The 15,469-nt window shown below is 40.3% G+C and overlaps 1 protein-coding gene across 1 annotated transcript in view; it reads right to left on the bottom strand.

Moving 5' to 3' along the window:
* Positions 1-5,166: 5,166 nt before the first annotated feature.
* Positions 5,167-15,469, bottom strand: part of WNT11 (Wnt family member 11) — a 35,366-nt gene continuing 25,063 nt past the window's right edge. Inside the window, exons 4-6 of the mRNA XM_053456714.1 lie at positions 14,763-15,040; positions 14,043-14,335; positions 5,167-6,623 (exon numbers count right to left, since the gene is read on the bottom strand). Coding sequence (XP_053312689.1) covers positions 6,449-6,623; positions 14,043-14,335; positions 14,763-15,040 — 746 coding nt within the window. The 3' untranslated portion in view covers positions 5,167-6,448. The remainder of the gene's footprint in view (positions 6,624-14,042; positions 14,336-14,762; positions 15,041-15,469) is intronic.

Genomic DNA, 15,469 nt, shown 5'->3' with positions numbered 1-15,469 from the left:
CCCCCAGCACTGTATACAGTAATATAACCCCCAGCGCTGTATACAGTAATATAACCCCCAGCGCTGTATACAGTAATATAACCCCCCAGCACTGTATACAGTAATATAACCCCCCAGCACTGTATACAGTAATATAACCCCCAGCGCTGTACACAGTAATATAACCCCCAGCGCTGTATACAGTAATATAACCCCCCAGCGCTGTATACAGTAATATAACCCCCCGCGCTATATACAGTAATATAACCCCCCAGCGCTGTATACAGTAATATAACCCCCAGCGCTGTATACAGTAATATAACCCCCAGCGCTGTATACAGTAATATAACCCCCAGTGCTGTATACAGTAATATAACCCCCCCAGCGCTGTATACAGTAATATAACCCCCAGCACTGTATACAGTAATATAACCCCCCAGCGCTGTATACAGTAATATAACCCCCAGCGCTGTATACAGTAATATAACCCCCCTGCGCTGTATACAGTAATATAACCCCCCAGCGCTGTATACAGTAATATACCCCCCAGTGCTGTATACAGTAATATAACCCCTAGCGCTGTATACAGTAATATAACCCCCAGCGCTGTATACAGTAATATAACCCCCCAGTGCTGTATACAGTAATATAACCCCCAGCGCTGTATACAGTAATAACCCCCAGCGCTGTATACAGTAATATACCCCCCAGCGCTGTATACAGTAATATAACCCCCAACGCTGTATACAGTAATATAACCCCAGCGCTGTATACAGTGATATAACCCCTCCCAGCACTGTATACAGTAATATAACCCCCAGCGCTGTATACAGTAATATAACCCCCAGCGCTGTATACAGTAATATAACCCCCAGCGCTGTATACAGTAATATAACCCCCAGCGCTGTATACAGTAATATAACCCCCAGCGCTGTATACAGTAATATAACCCCCAGCGCTGTATACAGTAATATAACCCCCCAGCACTGTATACAGTAATATAACCCCCCGCGCTGTATACAGTAATATAACCCCCAGCGCTGTATACAGTAATATAACCCCCAGCGCTGTATACAGTAATATAACCCCCAGCGCTGTATACAGTAATATAACCCCCAGCGCTGTATACAGTAATATAACCCCTCCCAGCGCTGTATACAGTAATATAACCCCGAGCGCTGTATACAGTGATATAACCCCTCCCAGCGCTGTATACAGTAATATAACCCCAGCGCTGTATACAGTAATATAACCCCCAGCACTGTATACAGTAATATAACCCCCAGCGCTGTATACAGTGATATAACCTCTCCCAGCGCTGTATACAGTAATATAACCCCAGCGCTGTATACAGTAATATAACCCCAGCGCTGTATATAGTAATATAACCCCCAGCGCTGTATACAGTAATATAACCCCCCAGCGCTGTATACAGTAATATAACCCCCCAGCGCTGTATACAGTAATATAACCCCCCAGCGCTGTATACAGTAATATAACCCCCAGCACTGTATGCGGTAAAGGGCCTCCCCGACAGTAGGAAAAGGGGAATATGACTGCTGGGCCGGTTTAAAGGATGCCAGCAGTTTAGTGATTGGTGCCGGTAACATTGTTTCAGGGTTTTAAGGGTTCATAAAGGCGGGTTGTTGGTTAATGTTTGCGTTGGTTGTTTTTGCTGGCATGGGGCAATAAAGCTCTGGCTAATGTCCTACCCACATATTGGTGTCTGTCTTTATTTAAGGGGTTTTATCTCATTTTGCCCCAATAAACCCCCTTTATCTGCAGATCTGGAGCCGCCGTTGCTGTCAGTCATGCGATATTTTGGGTGACTTTCCCGGCTCAAACCCCACACTGAGCTGATGCTTTATGGCGATGAAGTCCGTTCCTCCATAGACTTTCATTAGTCAGAGAGTCTGACTGGGTGATTAAGACCGAGCCGTTCTATTGTTCCCCACAGGCAGTATGATAAGGAGTCGGGAGGTTAGTAGATTGGGGGTCAGATAACAGAGCGAGAATCATACAAACGGCTAATATGCAGCTGCCTGAAAACTTTCTATTATGGGGTAAAAACTAGATCTGGTTTAAAAAAGAAAACAATAATTGCAATATTCTTGGAAACGTATTTTTGATCTGATACCAGGAATAAGAAAAAAAACTGTTAGGAGTTCCCTTTTAAAGAATGACCTCTTGTCACACGCCAAAGCCAATTCATCAAGTGAATAAAAAGACACATAGCGATTGTTTCCCCTTAGATCTCGTTTCCGCGTACAATGCTCCTTTCTTTACCCGAACAGCTGCCCCAGACACCGACCGCCGCTGTGTTGATTTTAAATTAAACGCTTGATGACATTATTAACAATTTTCTGGAGTTAAAAAAGAAAAAAAAGAAAGAAAACCCTCTCACATGCGCGTCTTACGTTTCATACTTAAAACATACACCGTTTAAGGGAACATTCCAGGAGATTCCCAGAAAATAACCGGTTAATATAAAAAATATAAAGCCATATGTTTCTTATCGTCTAAACACCAAAAGCCAGCCTCGCGGAATTTCAGCGTTCGAGAGGATTCCGTACGACAAGAAAGCACAAGGTTGAACAAACTTTTCAAGCTCAACCAAGGTTATAAAAATTTTTCCGGAATTTGCCATCCAGGAATTTTTTTTTAGACTTTTTTTTTTTTTTTTTTTTTTTTTTGACAATTCACATTTTTTTTACATATCCCGGTGATGTAGAAGTCAGTTATTTTTTTTATTATTATTATTTTTTTTTTTAAATCCTTTTGGAAAGAGCAGCAGGAGGTTTCTAAGCGACTAAAGATAGTTTTACAGCCTGCGTACGAAAGAAATAATGATTTATTTTGCCTTTTCAGTCTGGTGCCATGAATTTAAATAGCGTCCGACAACAAAAATTCGTATTTCCATTTAAATTCAGCGGCTAGATTTTTTTAACATTTTTTTTTAAGGTCTATATATGTCCCTGTTTTTATTCAAGTCTATGTTTTGACTGCTATGTTATTGGAAAGGGGGATCCGAGTGTCCGTGAAACAGAGGAGTTCTTAGTAAAAATGCCAAAACTGCACTCTGGATGCCATTGTGGTTTCGTGGAAATTACCCCAAAATCTTACTTTTTCAGTTTGATGAGAAACTCAAAAAAAGTTATTTTTAATCCAAAAGTCATGGATAATTAAATGCTCGGCTATATGGGGGGGGGCATTCAATAGCCAGGGGAGTTTTTAATATCATCTGACGCGGAGAGTTGGCCAAAACACCTTCTCTGGAGTGAATTTCTAAGACAGTCGGAGTCTTTTGTAGAAGTCGATTCCTCTTTATGGGTCCAATAGGACGAAGACGTAGTCACATGAGCATACCTGAGAACTCTCCTGGGTTTAGCGCCACTTCTCTGGATCTCCGGGTCAACACCCGACTCCTCTGGGTCACAGGAGAGGGGTCCTGACACGCCCCACTCCCCGCCCATTTCCCCCTTAAATGACGGGTTTCCTGCGATGTCAGCGGCACCGCCCACTAACGTCAGTAGGCACTACTCGCCGCGTCCCGCAAGGATAGGCTCCGGGTAGCTGGAGCCTACAAGCTTCCAGTTATGCACAAGAGCTTTGGGGACCCCAGATAATGGCGTATTTACCATCAGCGTTGCCCTAATCCAGGGCTGCACCACTGTTCTTACTACTGGGCGTCAGGATATGATGTCATATCCTGGATCTCCACTTTTAAAGGAAACCACACACCATGCCGACTTGGCGTAGCCCTCCATAGTATGAATGGGCCGGTTGGGGAGATCCGTGATCTCCATTTTAACTGCTCCATTCAGTAGATGGCGTTATGAGGAGCCTGATCAGCCAATAAGAAGCCTGGCGCTCCCCCCTCCTGGACCTGCTACCCTACGCGACCTAAGTCAGAGTACGCCACCTACCCCAGTCCCCAAAGACCAATAAAAGGCATCGACTTCTAATATAAGCTGTTGTTCTATGAATCAGGGACTGACGGGGTTAATTGGGTGTTGAAATTGTTGCATTGCCCTCGTGTCAATTTAAATGAAGCGTCAGAACTTTAACCTTCTCCTCCCTCTCACTCCCACCGGAGCGTCTGTTGGAGGGGTGAAGCCTGACGTACACCCAGAGCCCCCGATTGATTAAGATCTGAGCTCCAATAGGAAACGACATTTGCTTCTTACCCAACATAGACGTAAAGCAGACCCCCTAACATCCCATAAGTTCCTGTAACGGAACCTCGCGGGGGGCATATAGAGGGCTAACAATTTCATATATATGTCACAATCTAAAACTAGACGGTCAGAGGCTTAGTATGTTTACTTAGCACTTTTCCGAGAAGGTAGTAGGTAAGTGGAGCAGCCTCCCAGCAGAATCAGTAGTGGTTAAAACAGTGAGGGACTGTTGAGCACAGCAGCTGCCCCTTGGCTAAGTCAAGCTAATTCTCCTGGCGTTGAATGATCCGTCAAACGAATTCCGTGCCTGGCTGTCGCTTTAAATAAAACCTAACACTGGATCGAAATTAGTTATTTTCACGAAACTATTCCAAAGCGAGCCTCGGTAGTTAACCCTTCTTTCTAATCACCGTCACTAAGCAACCGATTTCTAACACAAAAAACGGTTACTTTCTGAAATTTAACAGGCTCCGCCGTACCCTTCCCCGGCCCCATTAGTAACCCCACGGGGTGAAGGCGTAAGGCAGATTGACAAATTCTGCTTTATTTTAGTTAAATCGGGGTACTTTTCTCAGTAAAGAGTGAGAGAGAAGCAGGAACCGATTCTTCGGGACAATTCTAAAAAGGGGCAACCGCCATCATCTTCCATCATGGACGCTCCAGACCATCAGCCCTCTTGTAGTGTCATTGTTAAGCGAGTCGGTCACTAATTTCCCTCTCATTCTAATGGGGGCTTCCATAGTTGACTTCAGCTGAGTGTAGGGGACAAAGTACTTTAATATCAGATAATCTGTCAATAAAACTGTGTTTTGCCAAAATCTATGACTCTCCGCACCTGACTCCCCCCCCCCCGGAGTAAAAACATATAAAACATATAAAGAATTCTAGATCCCTCCTCGCCTTTGGTGTCTGTAGGTCCCAATTATATGACGCGCTACTTGTTATGTCTCGTTGAACAGCCGGCAAAATGCGACGGCGCTATATAAATAACGAACGTAAAAATACGGTGTCCACCAAAAAAACACAACATTATTTTATTGACATTTTGACCTCTGGGAAGAGTAAACCTGACGCGTCAGGAGCGTACATTTCGAACAATGGAAGGTCATACAATGGTCCGTCTTTTATGAACAATGGACGTTCGACCCGCTGATACCGGAAAGGTGGCCGGTTGATCATTAGTCGTCCAAAAATGATCTTCCAGGAGCGAATCTCCTTTGGAATTCAGCCGTTTACGTTAAAAAAAAAACAAAAAAAAAAACAACTGCGTTTCAGTGACACCCCCAAGAACTAATTTTTTTTTTTAACCAAAGTGAACACCTCATAAAATATTTACAAAGCTTCGTTTCATAAAATATTATAGAAAATTAATATAAAAATATATTGTAAAAACCGTTTTATATATTTACCTTTAGCATTTTTTTTCTTACAAATTTTGAAGCTATATACTTACACTTTTAATTATATATATATATAAAAAAAGGTAAAAGTAACAGAAAAACAAATAAAATAAAATAAAAAAAAAGAAAAAAAAAAAAAAAGAAGCAAATGCTATATTTATAAATATCTCTGCATGTTATGCATACAAAAGAAAAATTTGTACATCCGCCGACAGTGGGTCAACGCCGTCGTCAGGACAACCGGCTGAGATGCTTGGAACTTGGCTGTTCACACATAAAGTCTTCTTCTGTGGGATTCCGAAGGTCGCAGAGGACCCCCCTGGTAACGTGAGACCGAATGGGACTGATTGCACCTTTCCTTCATCGCTGCTACTCCCCGTGTCTCTTTTCGAAGTCGTATCTCCGATTGCCAATCCCCCCCGGAACATCCGTCTTAAAAATATCATCTTTTTTTTAGTATTGGTGCTGAAAGCGAGCGGTTTCTACGTGACTATTTACAATGTTGGGTACGTTTTCCGTAATCTAGAGTAGCTACAGGTCTATCCGTCCTTAAAAACCAGAGTTCATGTAAAGAATGTTCTCGAAATTCTGTTCTAAGCATTTTCCCCCCACCTATTCAGCATTTTTGGCACATATATAGTTTTCCTTTTTAGTTCTGCGTCCATTAAAGTCGGTCGAGGAGAAGTCCTTTCCGGTTCTGCTTTTCGGTTGATTTTTCTGGAGCCCAGGACTAAGAACCTCCTTTGGCACATTTAGTTCTTTTTTTTTTAAGGTATTCTTCCTTGAAAGTTGGTGAAAGAGAAGTCCTTTCCGGATCTGGAGCGCGCTTTATGGATTTTATTCTTTTATTCTTTTTTTTGTTTGTTTGTTGGCGATTCTGGAGCAGACGCTTCATTTGCAGACATAGCGCTCGACAGTCCTCTCGCACTTTTTGCAGGTCACGTAGCAGCACCAATGGTATTTGCAGTGACATCTTTCCACTACTTTGTCCGTGTACGGGTTGTATCCGCGACCGCAGCACATTAAATCGCAACTGTCGCTGCCGTTGGACGTTTTATTGCATTGTCTGGAAGAAAAAGGAGAAAAGAGAACATTAATCCTTTGAGCTTCAACATGTGGCATTATTTGTGCACAAAAGGGGGGCTTGGAAGAAAGCTGGCAGGAGATGTATCAACGTATCAAATAAAACAACCACATCAGGACGTATAAAATACATTGTGTGTGGCTTAAATGTCCTCGCGTGCCATCGGAATAAATAACGCGCATGTCCAGAATACAGCGGGATTCCAGCGCCAGATGGAACATGGGGGGGGTACCATAAATGTATTTTTTTTTTAACTTCCAATGGCACTGATACTAATGTGCTCCTAAAATCTCAAGTAAATTAAGGTTTTTAAAGGTAAATATTTAAATACAATCCGGCGTCGCAAAATCTCACTCTAAAAACAAAATCCCCCGAATTATTACACCGACTGAAAAACAAATAAAAAATCCACGGAACTTTCAAAGATAGTTGGTTGTTTTCTTTTTTAAACCGGAAGCAGTTCTTGCCCCATAATATAATGTTTTTCAGGCAGCTGCCTTTTAGACATTGGTATGTCCCAGCAAGCTTGGTTATCAGAGAAGTCCGACTGGGTGATTAAGACTGAGCAATTCTATTGTTTCCCACAGGCAGTATGATAAGGAGTCGGGGGGGGGTTGTCTAGTAGATCGGGGATCAGATAACAGAGCGGGAATCAAACAAACGGCTGATATGGGTATATTATGGGGCAAAAATTACAACTGGTTTTATTTTTATATTTTTTTAACCTGATACTAGAAATAACTCAAAAGTGAACAAAATTAGAGCTTTACTAGATTTATTTCAAAACAGAAGTTGGATCATAGCTTCCTAGGATTGATGAATTTTATTTTCTGATCTAATGACCCGCAGTATGAGACAAGAAAAAAAATTCCTCGCTTGAAGCCAACAGTTAATGTTCCATGCTATCTCTTAAAGAGTCCAATTTTTTTTTTAACATCTAGATAATGACCCAAAACATGCAATAATAGCAGTAATTTGCTAAAGAAAAAATGTAAAATTAGGTCTTCAGTACAAGAACAGCTACGTAAAAAAAAAAAAAACCAGATCTCGCTAATCCCGAAAAGCGGTCTGGAATTCTTTGGATGGAAAAATATGAGAAAAGACTCCAAACAATTCAGATGATCTGTGGAATATTTTGGAAAGAAATCCTGAATTGAATTCCGCGAGGTTTCATTACAAAATTGTTTAGAAGAATTTGTTATGGTTTATGAAGTGAAGGGGAAAAATACTCACAATTAAAGCAAGGCATATTTTGTTTAATTTTGGTTTTTTGAATAGAGCTTATTTTCCATAAATATGCAGTTTTGCGGCACATAATTTTAGTTCCTTTATGCTCCAGCAAACACGACTTAAATGAACTCTTAAGGGCATGCATATTCATGTCTGTATTATTCTAGCCTGAGATCTTACAAATGAATAATGTATATTCATGGATATTAGATTTGATATATTTTCTGGAATGCCAAAAAATGCAAACTTCTTTTATTCCAAAGAGATTAAAAATTAATGTAAGGCTACTGGGATAACTGGTCTGATATTGTTTTTTAATCTTTTACAGTCATAATATATAATAATATTTTGGAGTTGCCACCTGGACAGTATTTTACCCGCGCAGCCAGTAATCGTTTTTTTTTTTTTTGAGTGAGTAAGAGTGAGTGAAAAGATGAGTTGGGAGTTACGCTGTAGCACCATCAAAGTCTGGCTTAGTAATGGAAGCTATGCTGTACCACCATCAATGCCTGGTTCAGTATATAGTAATGGGAGTTATGCTCTACCACCATCAATGTCTGGTTTGGTATGTAATGATAGGAGTCACACTGTACCACCGTCAATGTCTGGCTCAGTATATAGTGTTAGGAGTCATACTCTACAACTGTCAGTGCCTGGCTCATTATATAGTCATGAGACTTACTGTACGTTGTACTGCTGTCTGCCTTGCTATATAATAATAGGAATCATGCTGTACTACCGGCTGTGTCTGGACTACTGTACAATGATAGGGGTTATATTGTACACGGTCTGTGTCTGGCTCACAATATAATAAGAGTTGTGCTGTACCACTGTCAGGCTGTACCTGAACCAAGGAGCCTGAAGGTTTACCCTCACCAATTTACAACTATGGCTGGTATTTTTTTAGGAAAAGGTTGCAACTCTAAATCTGCAAAACCTTGCTATCATATCTCAACTGAAATGGACATTCTGGGAGTAGAACAGAGAAAAATGCCAAAATTGATTCAAGTAGAATAACAAAGAAAGGAAAAAAATATCTTTCTCCTTGAGTATAACCCCCAGCGCTGTATACGGTAATGACCCCCAGAGCTGTATACAGTAATGACCCCCAGCGCTGTATACAGCAATATAACCCCCCAGCGCTGTATCCAGTAATAACCCCCCAGAGCTGTATACAGTGATATAACCCCCAGCGCTGTATACAGTAATATAAACCCCAGCGCTGTATACAGTAATATAACCCCCAGCGCTGTATATAGTAATATACCCCCCAGCGCTGTATACAGTAATATAACCCCCAGCGCTTTATACAGTAATATAACCCCCAGCGCTGTATACAGTAATATAAACCCCAGCGCTGTATACAGTAATATAACCCCAGCGCTGTATACAGTAATATACCCCCCAGAGCTGTATACAGTAATATAACCCCCAGCGCTGTATACAGTAATATAACCCCCCAGCGCTGTATACAGTAATATAGCCCCCAGCACTGTATACAGTAATATAACCCCCAGCAATGGGGGGTCTGACATCAGCAGCCTGTGCACTCAGAGGGAACCAAGAAGCGAAGATACCCGTCAAAATTTTCACACGGCCTAAACTAACACTAGCCAGCTAAACACAACATTATGTACCCTACGAGCTACGCAGCCATACTAACAAAACAAAATGGTGAGTGCCCCCCCCATAAGGAACGGGAACCACAGGAGAGAACGAGCTAAAAAATTACAAGATTCTATTTGGTTTTACTAGTTTTTAGGATTTAAATGTCTGTATTTTTGTTACCCAGCATGATTTGCCAATCTCATGCCATAAAGGTAACCGGTCCAAAACATGCTCTACATTTTCCATTCCGGTAGAGGACTGAAAACCAGATACAGCTCTGGAAAAAAAAAAGAAAGAAAAGAAAAATCTCCCTTTTTTATTACTTTTTTTTTTTTAAATAAATATAACCGAGGCAGCTGTTTTGAAAGCTAGAAGTTTTGACAAGCGCTTCACGTATATTTTATGATAATGTTAATCATATCGTGTAATATCGCGCACATGTCTCCCGTGTAATATGTTGGGGTCGTAAAAAAAAAATAAAGGCTTGTCAAATCAAAGGCTCTCCGTAAGATGAAACGCAGGCCTATATATATATATATATATAACAGATTTACTATTCACTTATATAAGTGGGCAGGGTGGGAGATAAGTGCTTCAATCTCTCAAGCCGTGTTCACAACCGCGATAACAAGATGTTGGCTGCGGACGTCCGAGTCGTACAAGAAAAGCGAGGACATCCATCTTGATAAACGCCGTCCAAAAGCGCAGATGATATTTGAGAAACCGAGAGAGACGGCAAACGCGGCTTTACTCTCAAGTATTTACAGCTCCTTCCTGCCGCGGGAGGAAAACAGAGACAGGTCGACGTGTCTTTCGCCTGCGCGATGTCTGGAGAGTCCATTCCAGAGTTGGCAATCATCGAGCCCGAGCGGTTAGCCGACCGGGGGGTTAACGTATCCAAACGACGAGATCATTAATCACGCCGACCGAGCTCAGATCGGTGCATCCATAATGGCCGCTTCGCCTATACACGTGCTATACGTGCTTATACTTTGTTTAATAGTTTCATTCATTATAAGACTTTGATTTTTTTTCGGGTAAAAAAAACTAATTCTACATTTTTTTTTAAATTAAATAAATTATATAATTTATAAATTATATAATCGATAGTGGGGAGAGCTGTGCTCATAGGTTGCATAGCCCTCTGGCACCATTGCTCTGCACAGCCAGGGGCTCTGGAGAAGGAACGGCTAACTGGGGGGTAGTAGGGACCAATGATCCGTTTGGGGTCTTGTTAAAAAAATCACTCTTTTCACTTTGATCCCCACTGTAACCCCAACACACAGCCTGGCGAGGGGGTCATCAGAGGTCCCAGCAGGTTCTGGATAGACCCTCTGGGAACTGGTGGCTTCTGGAGGTGTCTGCGCTGCCGACGGAGGATTCACGAACAGAAGTCTGGGCATTTATCGCTATTAAAACTTATCTGGAGCGTGCGACAAACTCTAAACTCTCTTATTTCACCCTAAATTCCCGCATACCGGCGGAGAAACGTCCTTGATGGTGCAAAGACCTTAGGACGTACAATTACATCATCTGGGTCATCTAGCACACGATCTAGATCCCAATAATTGTACAGCCCAAGCTCATTAATACATTCAAATATATCAGTGAAATAGATACCTTAAACTGCTTCTCGTAGACAAGAAAGATCTAAATCTTTGAAATAACATCAAATTCTCAAATTTCAACATTTTTCTGCTGCACTTATGCACTGAAGTTTGGTTTCTGGACTAAAATCTCTACCCATTTCAACCCCCTCTCCTTACAGGAAGAACAGGAATGTTACAGTCCATACATCCAAAGGGTCTGACAAACCTAGAACCGACAAAGAGCGATACAAAGGGCAATTAATTCCGACTCCCAAAGGCCGCGTTCTCCCTATCAAGATTGTGCCTTTTAATCACCAAAGACACCAAAACAGTTTGGATCTATCAACGTTTTTTTGAGCTTCAGATTGCCGTACACTAGAACATTATAAATTATAGAACATTATAAATCAAAAGTGCCGTCAGATCTAGAAAAACGCGCTTTTCCCAAACTGAAGAAGTAAAAACATTTAACGACGGTTACAACGTATCTCCCAGATTCCGTTCTAATGAAACAAGACACGCCACCAACGTTCCTCGAGAGCAACGTCCAAATCCACAGCCATTATTTTACTTTTTATCAAACCTGATAATGTGTTTTGCAGGCGAGGGGGGGCTCTAGAACCTCATTAAAGGTAAGTTATGGGGTGTTTTCCTTCAAAGGTGCCCAAACATTAGCGTAGAAACCATTCCCTACAGCAGTAAGATGTACTTTAAGCGTTGACCAGCATAAATCCAGAAGGGTCTTTCAACGTACAAATCCTTTGGGTTCTTCTCAAGATCGGTTTTCAGAAGAAAATACAATTCCAGAAAAAGTTAAATATCTTCATAAATTCGGCTCGCTACGGCCAGAAACAAAGTTGCCTTTAATTGTCCAATTTTGAAATCATTATTTTTGTTTTTCCCCCTAAATATTAAATTGTTGGTGTTTTTTTTTTTTTTTGAAGCAATTTTAATTAAATGAACTTGTGAAAATAAAAAATCTATTTATAACATTTATAACACTTAATAAAGTGCAATGTCGGGAATAGGAAATTATTCAGCTCAAATTTCAAAAAAAAAAAACAGAATAAAAAGAAAAAAAAAATAATTTCCAACTGCAAAATATTTTTAAAAATTAGCAAAAAAATGTTTGTAAAAAAATTGTTTGTCTAAAAACCTGAACACTTATAAGAAATTCCAAGGAATTTTTTTGAGTTGGGAATGTGGAAAAACCCATCTGAATAATAACACAGAGTGGATGTTCCACGCCAGGGCACGTGCACTCAAATATGGTGCATATCGCTCGTTGTTATGTTGCTGATTACTTCTGATTGGTTCAGGCAGCCCTTGTCAGGGTTGGGGGAGGGGAGGCAAAGGGGGAGACCCTCAGGTAAGGATAATTCTGGCTTTGCTACAGGCTGCTGCCAATATCAACATCACAGTCACATCGTCATCTAGGTTGAAAAAGAGACACAAGTCCATCAAGTTCAACCTTTCTGTTGATCCAGAACAGTTTCCCCCTAAATTTTCTCTAAAACAATGTTAAAACATTAAAAGTTGTGTAAGCAAAAATTCTACTTTAAGAAAAACCCTGGTATGTTCACAAAAAAACCCCAATAATTATCCAATATCATGCTGTACTTTGTGTTTTTTATATTAACATGTTAACAACTCTATTCTAGACTTTGAAATTAATTCTAGAATTTATATTAAAATGTTAACAACTCTATTCTAGACTTTGAAATTAGTTAATTCTAGAATTTATATTAAAATGTTAACAACTATATTCTAGACTTTGAAATTAATTCTAGAATTTATATTAAAATGTTAACAACTCTATTCTAGACCTTGAAATTAATTAATTCTAGAATGTATTAAAATGTTAACAACTCTATTCTAGACTTTGAAGTTAATTAATTCTAGAATTTATATTAACATGTTAACAACTCTATTCTAGACTTTGAAATTAGTTAATTCTAGAATTTATATTAACATTTTAACAACTCTATTCTAGACTTTTAAATTAATTAATTCTAGAATTTATATTAACGTGTTAACAACTCTATTCTAGACTTTGAAAATGTCCTTGTAATAAAGGATTCCTATTCTAGTCCAATAAAAACATGATTTCCAATCCCTTGGAACAACTCTACTTCTGAAATCTATTTTACACTAACCCTGTTAATGTAAGCATGAATCATACGCGTTCTAGAATGTTTTTGCTTTCTCAGGCCGATGAAAATGTTCATTAGCATAATGTATAGCCACAAATCACTGGATCTGATTACGTTAGACACTGTTTACACATTTCTGAACGCAGAGAAATATACATGTCTTTAACTCACAAAATAAAGAGACGCTCTCTATAGCAACGTAAATCGATCTGTCAACCGTATCCCAAGAAAAGAAAAGAAAAAAAGCCACATTTTTCAAGAACAGATCCACAGAAACCATAACAAAGACGACAACAAAGGGTATTCGGAAGTTCTAAAATACGTCGGCTGTATAACAAAACAAAAGAAAAAAAAGTATAAAAAAACACGGTATTCCTAAATGTGTAGTTTTTCTTAAAAAAAAAAAAAAAAGAAAAAAATCATTGAAATCTAAAAGGAACCCAAGATGGGAAAACACAACCAAGAATCGCATTGCAAGCGATGATTCCAACATTTTTAACATATATTCATGTTGATCTATACAATCACTAGCCGTTTGGTTGGTATAATGCATAGATTGTTTAATGTGTTCTCAGGCTACACTAATACATTTCCTTTAGAAGCCTATTAAGACTGTTTAAAAATCTAAAATGTTTGTGTTGTTTGTGTTTTTGATGGATACATTTGATCTATGCGGACAGCATAATTCATCGATCAAATAGCCAACTGAAGTGTTCCCATGCCCTAATGATTATTTTTTTTCTTTGGAAGTCATGGAGTTATTGTGAATAAATCGTAGGACATCGTGACAGCGATAAGGACCATCTGAATGTTTTTCTCACCTGTCATGCGTTCCTGGTGACCCCAGCTTTTCGTTCTTCAAGCAAAAATCGGGTGAGCTCTGAAGGTATACAAGTTCTGTTTCCTGCACTGGACGTATGTCGATATCCTTTGGAACCAGCTGCTTTCGTGTGCCCATTGGCCGGTGGACAACCTTCGTCGCGGACAGATACTTTGTTTTGAGGTCCATCGCGATTTCCCGGAGTTCCTGGAGTCCTCTCCAGCAGGTCTTGATAGAACATGATCCAGAAACGCCATGGCACTTACACTTCATCTCTAGGGAGGCTTTCAACACCTATATAAAAGGAGGAGACATGTTCATATCCACCAATAACAAGACTGCCGTGTAAAGCAGAACTTTTCAGTGTTGACCCAATGGGTCCACAAGTGGCTCTTGATGTGTGCTCTCCAGTGGTTGTACCAGTAGATTAAGAAACCATGGACAGTTAGCGGGTATGAGAGAAAACACTAAGGAACTCTGATCTTTAAGCAATAAAAGCTTCATGTTATATAAATAACAGATCCAAAAATGAATTGTGTAAAAAAAAAGTGGTCGCCTACAAATGTTGAGGCTGTCAAGACCCAAGACTTAAACATGACAACATGTGACATCCCTCCAAAAATCATGATAAATATTAAACATGGTTATATCGAGGAGAAGACAATGTTTTTGTTCATAGACATGATTCGAAGACTTTGTTTAGATCGCGCAAGGAGTTTACCTGTCTTCCGACTTCACTGTTGTGAAGATGCATGAGCTTATTGGCCTGCGATCCTGACTTTTTCATCTTCATCGGGGCGTCGGAGAACTTGGATCCCATCAGAAGACCGTAGTTAAGGTTATCTGCACAGCCTCCCCACCGATAACCAGGGCCAGGTGACTCTCCAGGGATGGGTCCGCAGGAACACCCTGGGATGTCCCCCGTGGTGCAGGCCCTCGCGATAGTGTGGCTGATGGTGGCAGCGGACATGGCATAGACAAACGCAGACTCCCTCGTACCTAGAACCCACACAGAAATACCCCAACTGTTAATATGGTCTGTTGGTCCTAGAGTTAAAGAGGAACTTTCTCAGTCCCAACTCTTACTATACCTACGGTAATTACATTTATAGGACGCTACCTATAGCGTTGGTCAATCAGTGCCATTTTGGGGGGGGCATTGAGTTTAAAAGGTGACCTCGTGGATCAGTGGCAACCTGTGGCAGAGTCAGCATTATCTAATTAATTGAATGTCCTGAAGTTCTCTTCCTTCTCCTCCCCAGACTTAATGAACCAAGGCACATGTTTAATTACATGGTACATGCATCAACTAATTCTGAGTTTCTATTGGTTGGAACACCAACCAATCAACAACAAATTTCCAAAGATGCGTTTCTTAGTTCATGTAACAAATTTCATATCTGGAAAACCTGTGAAATTCCTGTGATT

The sequence above is a fragment of the Spea bombifrons genome, chromosome 2 (assembly GCF_027358695.1).
Source record: "Spea bombifrons isolate aSpeBom1 chromosome 2, aSpeBom1.2.pri, whole genome shotgun sequence".
Lineage (NCBI taxonomy): Eukaryota > Metazoa > Chordata > Amphibia > Anura > Pelobatidae > Spea > Spea bombifrons.
This window is presented reverse-complemented; position numbering and strand designations above follow the sequence as displayed.